At 50.6% G+C, this 12,372-nt stretch overlaps 1 protein-coding gene across 5 annotated transcripts in view; it reads right to left on the reverse strand.

The window, feature by feature from the left end:
* HNRNPH3 (heterogeneous nuclear ribonucleoprotein H3) overlaps nucleotides 1-12,372 on the reverse strand; it is a 179,171-nt gene that overhangs the window by 144,212 nt on the left and 22,587 nt on the right. For all 5 annotated transcript variants that reach the window (XM_033941603.1, XM_033941602.1, XM_033941604.1 and 2 more), the window contains exon 3: nucleotides 243-398. In XM_033941603.1, coding sequence (XP_033797494.1) covers nucleotides 243-398 — 156 coding nt within the window. The remainder of the gene's footprint in view (nucleotides 1-242; nucleotides 399-12,372) is intronic.

A 12,372-nucleotide genomic window follows, 5' to 3' on the forward strand; every position in this document is an offset into this window, starting at 1 on the left:
GGAGAGCGGCATCATGTCTGTGATGGGGCAGATGGGCACTGACCTGAATATAAACTAAGACCTCCATTTTTGGTCTCAAAATCATAGTTTATATTCAAGTATATACAGTAAGCAAACAAAACAAAGTGGTACTAAACCAATTTAACTCTACAGTAGTTTTAGCAATAGTTTTAAATTTAAACACACTCACCTTCTAAGAACAAAAATTTAAACTTATGAAATAGCTTAAAAAACAAATATACCTTCCACATATCTATGTCCCATATATTTACGGTCCTTTGCCAATGCTTTTGTAACATCATCTGCACTCTCCAACTCAATGAAAGCCTCGCCACTTGGTCGTCCTTCCTTTGAAATGGTAAAACGAATACCATTGAGTCCATCAACAATGCTGCACTCTGTAAAAAGTTTAAAAACATTTAAGTCACTTCAATACATAAAACTCTTTCTAGCTCATTTCCCCTCTGCTTCCTTGGGGCTCCAGCTCAAATCAGATCCAAAGTGGAGATCTTGGCACCGTGTAAAGACCACCCTGTTAATAGGTCTTCAATAACTGACCTCAAAACAACTCAATATACTGGTATAAGTAAAGCACAGTTACTTACCGTAAAGCACAGTTACTTACCGTAACAGGTGTTATCCAGGGACAGCAGGCATATATTCTCACATGTGGGTGACGTCATCCACGGAGCCCCGATGCGGACAGCTTTTCAAGCAAACTTGATTGAAGATTTAAGTTTGCTCTGCTGCTCCACGCATGCGTGCCTTCCTGCTCCACTAGAGGGCGCATCCCCTCCTCGTGGTCTCCAGTTCACATAACCAGCAAAGAAGCCAACCTCGGGGAGGCGGGTGGGTTGTGAGAATATGCCTGCTGTCCCTGGATAACACCTGTTACGGTAAGTAACTGTGCTTTATCCCAGGACAAGCAGGCATGATATTCTCACATGTGGGTGACCTCCAAACTAACTGAAAAGGGATGGAGGGAAGTTGGCAATTTAAGAAAACAGATTACGCAATACCGATTGGCTAAAACTGCCATCGCTCCTGGACAATGTATCAAGACAGTAGTGGGAGGTGAAAGTATGAACCGAAGACCACGTGGCAGCCTTGCAGATTTCCTCAATAGGCGTGGACCGGAGGAAAGCTACAGAAGCTGCCATCGCTCGGACCCTATGTCCCGTTACTCGACCATGCAGCGCAAGACCAGCCTGAGCGTAGCAAAAAGAAATACAAGCAGCCAACCAGTTGGACAAGGTGCGCTTGGAAACAGGGCGACCCAACCGATTAGGGTCGAAGGACAAAAACAATTGTGGAACTGTCCGATGAGACTGAGTGCGTTGAAGGTAAAAGGCCAACGCTCTCTTACAGTCAAGAGTGTGGAGCGCCACCTCTCCGGGATGAGAGTGGGGCTTGGGAAAAAACACAGGCAAAACAATGGACTGATTGAGGTGGAAATCAGACACCACTTTAGGCAAAAACTTAGGGTGAGTGCGGAGAACCACCTTGTCATGATGGAATACAGTGAAAGGCAGGTCCGCCACCAGCACCTGCAGTTCACTAACCCGCCGAGCGGAAGTGAGTGCAAGCAGGAAAATCACCTTCCAAGTGAGAAACTTAAGATGGCATTTGTCTAGAGGCTCAAACGGAGGTTTCATAAGTTGAGCCAGAACCACATTAAGATCCCAAACCACCGGGGGAGGTTTGAGAGGGGGATGAACATTCAAAAGACCCTTCATGAAACGAGAAACTAAGGGATGGAGTGAAAGGGCCTTCCCCTCCAGGGGCTGATGAAAGGCAGCAATCACACTAAGATGTACTCGAATGGAGTTGGTCTTCAGGACGGAGTGAGATAAATGAAGCAAATACTCCAGAACCAAAGACACCGGGACCGACACCGGATCCTGGAGGTGGGAGGAACACCAGGATGAGAATCTAGTCCACTTCTGGGAATAGCAGATTCTAGTCGAGGCCTTCCTTGAAGCCTCCAATATTTCCCTGACTGATTGAGACACCGGGAGAGAAGTCAGGGGGAAAGAAACCAAGCAGTCAGATGAAGAGACTGAAGATTGGGATGTAACAGCGAACCCTGACTCTGAGATAGCAGAGAGGGAAACAGAGGCAGAAGCAGAGGATCCCTGACACTGAGTTGAAGTAGAAGGGAAAACCAAGGCTGGCGCGGCCACTGAGGGGCAATCAAGATCAGAGTGGCTCGCACCGATTTGAGGTGGACCAGCGTCCGCAGAATCAGAGGAAAAGGCGGAAATGCGTACAGAAACCTGTCCTCCCAATCCAGGAGGAAGGCGTCGGCCTCGAGGCGGTCCGGGGAGTACATCCGGGAGCAGAAGTGAGGCAGTTTGTGATTGAGGGGGGAGGCGAACAGATCTATCTGAGGAGTTCCCCACTTGTCAAACACCTGTTGCAAGGCCTGAGAATGCAGAGACCACTCGTGCGGCTGGAGGAGGCGGCTGAGTCTGTCCGCCAGACAATTCCGCTCTCCATGTATGTACATCGCTCGAAGGAAGATGTTGTTGGCAACCGCCCACTTCCAGAGGCGCAGAGCTTCCTGACAGAGGGACCAAGACCCCGTCCCCCCTTGCTTGTTTACGTAGTACATTGCCACCTGGTTGTCGGTCCGGATGAGAACCACCCGGTCGTGGAGCAGATGTTGGAAGGCCATGGCGGCGAGATAGATGGCCCGAAGTTCCAACACGTTGATGTGACAGCGACGGTCCTCTGCTGACCACATACCCTGAGTGCGTAGGCCGTCCAGATGAACCCCCCCAAGCGTACTCCGAAGAGTCCGTGGTGAGTACCCTGCTGTGTGGAGGGGCTAGAAAGAGCAAACCTTTGGAAAGATTTGAAGAGTCGGCCCACCAGCGGAGCGATCGTTGCAAGGAAGGAGTCACTTGCACGGGGCGGTTGATCGGGTCCCGGTCCTGACGCCATTGAGAGGCCAGAGTCCATTGAGGGATCCGCAGATGGAGACGGGCGAAGGGTATGACGTGGACGGTAGAGGCCATGTGGCCCAGAAGCGTCATCATCTGTCGTGCTGAGACCGAGGTCAGCAGCGAAATCCGTCGACTCAGACTTACTAACGCCTCCAGACGCGGAGGGGGAAGGAAGGAAGGAACGGAGGCGAGTCGTGTCCAGCACGGCTCCGATGAACTGTAAGGATTGAGAGGGGTGCAGCTAGGATTTTGGAAAGTTTACCTCGAACCCCAGACCCTGAAGGTAAATAATAGTCTGTCGGGTCGCTGAGATAACCCCCTCCCTGGACGGGGCTTTGATCAGCCAGTCGTCCAGGTAGGGGAATACCTGAAAACCCTGAGAGCGCAAGGCAGCTGCAACCACCACGAGGCACTTTGTGAAGACCCGAGGTGACGATGCCAGGCCAAAAGGGAGGACTCGGTATTGTAAATGAAGGTCTCCCACCTGAAAACGCAGGAACATGTGTGTAGGCCTCCTTCAGATCGAGGGAGCAGAGCCAATCGCCTTCGTCGATCAGAGGGTAGAGAATCGGGAGGGAAAGCATCCGAAACTTTTCCCGCACCAGAAATTTGTTCAGGCGTCTCAAGTCTAGAATTGGGCGCAGGTCTCCCGTCTTCTTCGGTACCAGGAAGTAACGGGAGTAGAAACCTTGCCCCCGTTGGTCGGGGGGAACCACCTCCACTGCCCGCAGGCGAAGCAGGTCTCGAGCTTCCGAGAGAAGGAGGGGTAACTGAGACCGATTGGGAGGGCACATATTTGGAGGGCTGTCTGGAGGAAGCTCCCGAAAGTTGAGAGTATCCTGATGAGATCACGCCAAGGACCCATGCGTCCGACGTGATTTGCTCCCAGCGAGGGTAAAAGGCTCTGAGGCGAGCCCCGATGGGAAAGGGGGCCTGGGGCTGTGGCGGAGGGGGCCAGCCCCCATCCGCGTATCCCGTCAAAAGGACGGGGGGGGGGGTGGTTTAGCAGCCGTAGGCGGCTGGGACTTGGGCAGAGCCCGGTGGTGAGCTTGCGGACGCCGGGGCGGAGGCCGCGAGAAAGCAGGAGTAGATTATTGTGGGTAGCGGCGTGGAGGGGCCCTGAACGGCCTGGATGCGGGCGGCTTAGGCCGGACCAGGGACGCAAACGAGCGCTCGTGTTCAGAGAGGCGTTTTGTAGCCACTTCGATGGTATCATCAAAAGTTCTTTGCCCACACAGGGGAGGTTAGCCAACCGGTCCTGTAAGTTGGGGTCCATGTCGACCAGGCGCAACCAAGCTAGGCGACACATGACGATAGCAAAGGCCGCCACCCTGGAGGAAAGTTCGAAGCCATCATAGGCCGCATGGAATAAATGGAGGCGTAGGTTGGAGAAATCCTCCAGAAGTAGGCCAAACGCTCCTTGACGGGAGGCCGGTAAGTCAGTCGCAAAGGCTCCCAACAGTCCAATGAGGTGTTTCAGGTAGGACGTAAAGGTGAAGGTGTAATTTTGCACCCTAGAGGCCATCATAGAGTTCTGGTACAGTCTCCTGCCGAACTTGTCAAGGGTCCGACCCTCCCGACCCGGGGGGACCGCCGCTGAGACTCGGGAGGGGTGAGCCTTTTTTAAGGAAGATTCCACCAACAGCAATTGGTGAGAGAGCTGTGGGTGCTCAAACCCCGGGCAGGGCACTGTACTGTATTTGGACTCCATTTTGGAAGGGACAGCCGTCACCATATAGGGGGTCTCCAGATTTCTGATGAAAGCCTGCCGGAGTACCGGGTTAAGCGGTAGGCGAAGGGACTCTCTGGGCGGCGACGGCATATCCAGCTCCGCCAGGTACTCCTTAGAATACCTCGAGTCGGACTGAAGATCTAAGTCAAGAGCATGGCCCATGTCCTGGACAAAGCGAGTGAAGGAGGGGCGGGACGTTCCTGAAGCCCCGTGTGGGGACGGTGAACGAGACCTCCGTCAGGCGGAAAAGGACGGGGAGGCTTCCCTCGAATATCGAGGTTCAAGCTCCGACCCGCGCTCCGAGACCGGAGAGACACTGCGAAAGTGTTCCGGGGTCGAGGACCTGCATTGTCTCGAGGGGCCCCTCGGAGACGTCGCCGGGGTACAAGGTACCGACCGATGTAGAGTCGGAGACCTGGACCCGGACTTCCTCGGCGAAAGCCTGGAACCTCGGTTCGGAGCCCCGGACCGAGGGGGAGTTAGGAGAATCTGAGGGTTGGAGAGTGATAACTCCGCTACCTTCAGCGGTCCTGCACGAGGCGTCGGGGAACGGCCCCGTAGAGTGGGAGAACTCCGGGCCTTCTTAGAGGTACGGTAGTTCGAGGTTTCGATCATTTTAGAGCGACGCTTCGCCCCGCGGAGGGATAGCGTCTCGAGAGCCTCGGCGAGGAATCCGAGAAAGATGAAATGCGGCGAGGCTGGCGCACCTTGCTCTGAGGGGGATCGACGCGAGGCTCAGGCTGGTCCGGCGCACGCAAGGTCGGGACCGGTTGCAGATGGGGCAGCGCAGCGGACAGTTCCGACGAGATCATCGCCCGGAGCATGTCCTGAAAAACGGGCACAGACAGCATCGAGGGTATGTCCGATGCCGCAGTGCACTCCACCGAGGGCGACCTCGATTTTGAGTATTCCCGGGTGGTGGAGGCACGTCCCGAGGGCTTGGAGGACTTCGCCGGGGCCGAGGGCATGGTACTTCCACCATGTGCCGCCAGTGTCCCTGAGGCTGGCTTCTTCGTCGGCACGGAACCTGAAGAAGGAAGAGGGGACTTATCCGGAACCGAGGCTTTCTGCGTACCCGAGGAGTTCGGGGGTCGAGTCTCGAGGCGGTGCCGAGGTATTCGGGGCCGAGGTCAAGACCGGGACCAACCTCGAGGCCGAGATAGTGGGCTGGTCGGCGGTGAAAAGATCCGCCATGCGGGCTTTCCTTCGACGGAGGGCCCGGTTCTGAAAAGTAGCGCACTGGGGGCAAGAATCGGTTGGATGGGCGGCCCCCAGGCAGAGGATGCACCGGCGATGCGGGTCTGTGATAGAAAGAAGCCGCTCGCACTGGGTGCACTTTTTAAAGCCGGTCAAAGGCCGGGACATAGAAAACGAAACTGGCCGCGGCCCAATTTGCCACGCGGCCGCGGCAACCCGGAAGCCTCTGGGTCGGTCAAAATGAAGCAGGAACAGATCAATAAAACCAGAAAAAACGCGCACAGCGACTAAATCAATAAAACAAGAAAAAATCGCGGTGCTAGAAGGCAGTTGGGGCAGAGCCTAAAAATACACGACTTCTAGGCTCAGTGGAAAAATTTGAACTGGAGACCACGAGGAGGGGATACGCCCTCTAGTGGAGCAGGAAGGCACGCATGCGTGGAGCAGCAGAGCAAACTTAAATCTTCAATCAAGTTTGCTTGAAAAGCTGTCCGCATCGGGGCTCCGTGGATGACGTCACCCACATGTGAGAATATCATGCCTGCTTGTCCTGGGATAACAGATGTTATCAAGGGACAGCAGGCAGCTATTCTTACATATGAGTGATGTCATCAGCGGAGTCCAGAAGCGGAACCTCGCAAGTAGACTTGCTTGAAGAAACTAGAAGTTTCGAGTTGACCACACCGCGCATGCGCGAGTGCCTTCCCATCCATGTAGTGCGCATCTCCTCGGTTCAGAGAGCTAGCAGAGAAGCCAACCAGGGGAGGTGGGTGGGTTGTGAGAATAGCTGCCTGCTGTCCCTGAATACACTTGTTACGAAGTAACTGTGCTTTATCCCAGGACAAGAAGGCAGCCTATTCTCACATATGGGTGACCCCCAAGCTAACCAGAATGGGATGGTGGGAGTGTTGGCAATTTAGGAGAATAAATTTTGTAATACTGTTTGGCCAAACAGTCCATCCCGTCTGGAGAAAGTATCCAGACAATAGTTAGACATGAAAGTATGAACCGAGGACCAAGTAGCAGCCTTGCAAATCTCCTCAATAGGTGTAGATCTGAGGAAAGCTATGGAAGCTGCCATTGCTCTGACTTTATGGGCTGTGACTCTACTTTGTAGGGGTAATCCAGCCTGGGCATAGCAGAATGAGATACAAGCAGCCATCCAGTTGGAGATGGTACGCTTAGAGATAGGATGTCCCAACTTATTTGGATCAAAGGAGACAAAAAGCTGAGGAGCAGTTCTGTGTGGTTTGGTGTGTTCCAAATAGAAGGTCAAAGCACGTTTACAGTCCAGAGTATGAAGAGCTACTTCTCCAGGATGAGAATGAGGCTTTGGAAAGTACACTGGAAGAACAATAGATTGGTTGAGATGAAATTCCAATACCACTTTAGGGAGGAATTTTGGATGAGTACGTAGGACCACTTTGTCATGATGAGACACCGTGAAAGGTGGATCAGCAACTAAAGCTTGCAACTCACTGACTCGTCGAGCAGAAGTGAGGCCAATGAGAAACACCACTTTCCAAGTGAGATACTTCAGATGAGACTTGTCAATTGGTTCAAATGGAGGCTTCATCAGCTGAGCAAGGACAACATTGAGGTCCCAAACCACAGGAGGCAGTTTGAGAGGAGGTTTGACATTGAAAAGTCCTTTCATGAATCTGAAAACCACCGGATGAGCAGAGAGGTGTTTCCCTTCAATAGGTTAATGGAAAGCCGCAATTGCACTGAGATGGACTCTGATCGATGTAGCCTTGAGGCCAGAAGTGGATAAGTGCAAAGGGTAATCCAAAACAGAAGATAAGGAGGAATGTTGAGACTCCTTATCATGAGAAAAACACCATGTAGAAAATCTAGTCCATTTTTGGTGATAGCATTGTTGAGTGGTAGGTTTCCTAGAAGCCTAAAACATCTCTTACAGATTGAGAAAACTGAAGAGGAGTCATGTTGAGAGGTACCAAGCTGTCAGGTGTAGAGACTGCAGGTTGGGATGGAGAGACTCTGTGTAAGGAGAGATGGAAAAGCTGGTAGAAGGTATGGCTCCCTGCTGCTGAGTTGAAGAAGGGAGTACCAAGGTTGTCTTGGCCACCGAGGAGCAATCAGAATCATGGTGGCATGATCGTTGTTCAACTTGACCAAAGTCTTGAGAATGAGAGGGAACGGAGGGAATGCATATAGGAAGAGATTCGTCCATTCCAGAAGAAAAGCATCTGCCTCGAGGCGATGAGGAGATTATATCCTGGAGCAGAACTGAGGCAGTTTGTAGTTGTAAGGAGCTGCAAAGAGGTCTATCTGAGGTGTTCCCCACTGTGAAAAATGTGATGAAGAGGTGAGGAATGGAGTGTCCATTCGTGAGGTTGCAGAAGATGACCCAAGTTGACCGCCAAGCAATTCTTCACCCCTTGTATGTGGACAGCTTTGAGGAAGGCATTGTGGTGGATTGCCGAATCCCAAACCTTCAGAGCTTCTTGGCAAAGGGAGGCAGATCCCGTCCCTCCCTGTTTGTTGACATAATACATGATGACTTGGTTGTCTATCCAAATGAGGACTATCTGGTCGTGAAGATGTTGAAAAGCATTGAGAGCCTTGAGGATTGCTCTGAGTTCCAACAGATTGATATGGCACTGATGATCCGTACTGGTTCAGTGGTCTTGTGTGCGAAGACCATCGAGTTGAGCACCCTAAGCGTAGGTCGAAGAATCTGTCGTGAGGACCTTCTGATGTGGGGGGGCATTTGAAAAAGCAAGCCTCTGGAGAGATTGGAAGAGAGCATCCACCAAATGAGAGACTGCTTCAATGAAGGAGTGACTGTTATGCGTCGAGAATGTGGGTTGCAAACCTGCGTCCATTGAGATGCAAGGGTCCACTGAGGAATTCTGAGGTGAAGTCTGGCAAAAGGAGTCACGTGTACTGTGGAGGTCATGTGACCCAAGAGTACCATCATGTGTCTCGCTGAGATGGAAGAGCGGGAAGACACTGTATGACAGAGTTGAAGAGGAGCTTCCAGAAGTTTTTGTGGGAGGAATGTTCAGAGTTGGACAGTGTCCCAGAACAGCTCCGATAAATCGTAGATTCTGTTAGGGCTGAAGTTGGGATTTGGGAAAGTTGATTTCGAATCCCAAACTTTGTAGGAACCAGGTAGTCCGTTGGGTCGCTACAAAAACCCCAGAGATGTTGAATCTTTGATGAGCTAGTCGTCGAGGTAGGGAAATACCTGAAGACCCTGGTTTCTTAGAGCTGCTGCTACCACTACCAGGCACTTGGTGAACACTCTGGGAGATGAAGTCAGGCCGAAGGGAGCACTGTATTGATAATGCAGATTCCCCACCCCAAATCTGAGATATTGACGGGAGGCCGGATGAATGGGGATATGAGTGTAGGCCTCCTTGAGATCCAGAGAGCATAACCAGTCGTTCTGCTCGAGAAGGGGATAAAGAGATGCCAGGGACAACATTTGATATTTTTCTTTGACCAAAAATTTATTGAGAGCCCTGAGATCCAGAATGGGCCGCAGATCGCCCGTCTTCTTCAGAACAAGGAAGTAACTGGAGTAAAAACCCCTGTTCTGCAGTTCCAAAGGAGCTGGTTCGATGGCATGGAGACGAAGCAGAGCTCGAGCTTCCTGAAGAAGAAGGGCGGTCTGGGAAGGATTGGAAGGATACTCTTGGAGGAAGCTCTGGTGGAACCTGAGTGAAATGAAGAGAGTATCCTTCCCTGATGATGGTCAGCACCCAGAGGACAGATGTAATTGTCATCCATCGGTGGTAAAAATGATAGAGACAACCTCCTATAGGGGGAAGAGAAGTCAGAGATAGAACGATGGAGGTTATGCTCTGTTGTAAACAGTCAAAAAGGCTATGAAGCCTTAGCTGCAGCAGAAGGTTGAGATTTTTGTTGCTTCTGAGGCTGCTGTTTCTTAGGAGGGGGGTGAGTATAAGGAGCCGCCCTTGGAGCAAAACGCCTCTGGTAAATGGGAGGAGGATGTGTAGACTTGGCAGGAGTTGGCTTGAGCTTAGGTCTGACAATAGAAGTGAAAGATTTTTTATGTTCAGACAACTTCTTGGTGGCTGCCTCGATAGATTCATCAAAGAGGTCATTGCCTGCACAAGGAATATTAGCCAAGTGGTCCTGAAGATTAGGGTCCATGTCAATGGTACGAAGCCAGGCAAGGCGACGCATTGCTACAGAGCAAGCAGCCGCTCGGGCAGACAACTCGAAAGCATCATAAGACTGAAGGAGATATAATATGAGTTGTGATAGAGAAGCAATGACTTCTTGAAATTTAAAGTGTTTTTGAGTATTCAAATAACTCAAAAATTTAGGTAAAAGAGTTATGAGGAACTCAAAATAAGTAATAAAATGAAAATAATAATTAAGGACTTTAGAGGACATCATAGAATTTTGATAGATGCGATGTCCAAATTTGTCCATAGTTTTCCCTTCCAGGAGAAACGATGGCATAAACCTTGGAAGGATGGGACCTCTTTAAGGATGACTCCACAAGCAGGGATTGATGAGATAACTGAGTTATAAAACTCTCCATCGCAAAGTGTTTGACAACTAGAGTCCAATTTGCCTGGAACAGCTGGAATGGTATAAGGAGCCTCCAGGCATCTGGCAAAAGTCTGAGACAAAAGCTTGTGAAGAGGAAGCTTAAGTGACTCTGCCGGAGTTGAGATAGATGCATGACTTCAAGATACTCCTTAGAGTATTTGGAACCAGCATTTTATTGAAGATCCAAGTCAACAGCCATTTGACGAAGAAATGATGAAAAAAGATAGCTGATCCACCAATGCTTTGCCTCAAGAAGGACTCAAGGTCGTCGTGGCAGCCTGGGTCGTAGATGAAGCTTCGGCAGGAAAAAAGGCATCAAAAGAATATGGAGACTTGGATGAAGCAATCGAAACCGCTGCATCCTCAAGGTGTGGAAGAGGAGATCTCGATTGAGGAGTCAGCGGTCTAGTCGAAGTAAGAGTAGATCGAGTATTAGTTGAAGAGGGACATTCTTTAAATGAAGAACTATGCCTGGAACTATGCCTCGATGAAGGCCTCGATCGTCGGTGAGAATGGTGCTTGGAAGCAGATCTCGAAGATCGAGGAGACTTCGCCTCAGAGACAGAAGCAGACAATGCCACCAAAGAATGGATAGGACTGGAGGCTGTAGATCGAAGCTCCAGAGGCTTGGTGGAGGAACTTCGATGTACTCTCAAAGACTCTGCTCCTTGTATAGAGTGTGAGGATTCCTGCCAAGGTACTTGCAAAGATTCTGCTCCTTGCTTTAGTGCTTAGATGCCAGAACCAGACACTTCGCAGAGACTGTGCTCCCTGCAGAGTGTGCAAGCTCAGAATGAGGCAAAGGAAGCGGCTCGACCTCGTGGGAGTCTGCAGAATGACCAGGCTGGATGAAAAGAAGAAGCTTCGGTCCCATTAGTAAGCAGTGTTCTCCCCAGGGCTTTTTAACCGGCGCGGTCCGCCCAGCTAATTTTAGATTACCGCCCAGCTGTCATCTAATCAGGAATCCTGCTGTTGCAGCCGCTCAACATAAAAAAATTCCCCCAAAATACCATCTCTCACCGGCTTGGAGATGCTAACTCATGCTTTGGGGCTCTAAGGTATGCGTGCCGGATTCCCTCCTCTTCCCTCCTAAACCGGAAGTTACGTCCCAGGGCGAGGGGGAAGAAGAGAAGGGAAACCGGCACGCACACCTTAGAGCCCCGAAGCATGAGTTCGCTACGGGCTAAGGCAGGAGACAGGCAGGAAACTGGTTAACGACGGATGGAAACTTACAACTTGCTTTGGGCCTTTCTCGCTGCCGGGTCCTGCCTACTTTCTGTTTCTGCGAAGGCAGGATCCGGCAACGAGGAAGGCCCGAAGCAAGTTGTAAGTTTTCATCCTTGCTGATCTATGTCTAATGACGCAAAAAAAGTCACGGCGCAAGGGAAGCCTCCCCTTCTCTCGCTTGGAAACTTCACCACAGCGCAGGATGCCCTATGGTGCAGGACAGGACACTGAACAAATCAGACCTCGCACTCTCTACCACACTGTCCCACACCTACGTTGTAGCGAACAAGGAATCTCCGGGAGCTCGATTAGGTGACGACATTGTGCGAGGGGGTTTCCGTAGTAGAAGTCAGGTGGACTGGTCTGGCCTTGTACTTATAGGGGTGTGAGTGACATCTTACTCCATGATTGATATGACTGATTACTAGGTTTCAAAGGGCCAAAATTCATTTGTGGATATGTTTTGATATTATTTTATATTTAGTAATTTATTACTGGAAAAAATGTGCAGATACAGTAGTATTGTGGTATCTTTTTCCCCCCAGGATTTGAAGTTACTGTAAAGTTATTTAAAGTTTGTTTAGCTCTTGTTAGCATAGTAATTGTGAATCATTTCTAACCAAAATTTGTATGTCTACTCAGTAAACAGGGATTTTCAAGATGCTGAGTGCACAAAAAAAAAAAAAAAAAAAAAAAAAAAAAAAAGAGGGAGAG

This window comes from Geotrypetes seraphini, chromosome 4 (assembly GCF_902459505.1).
Source record: "Geotrypetes seraphini chromosome 4, aGeoSer1.1, whole genome shotgun sequence".
Taxonomy (NCBI): Eukaryota; Metazoa; Chordata; class Amphibia; order Gymnophiona; family Dermophiidae; genus Geotrypetes; species Geotrypetes seraphini.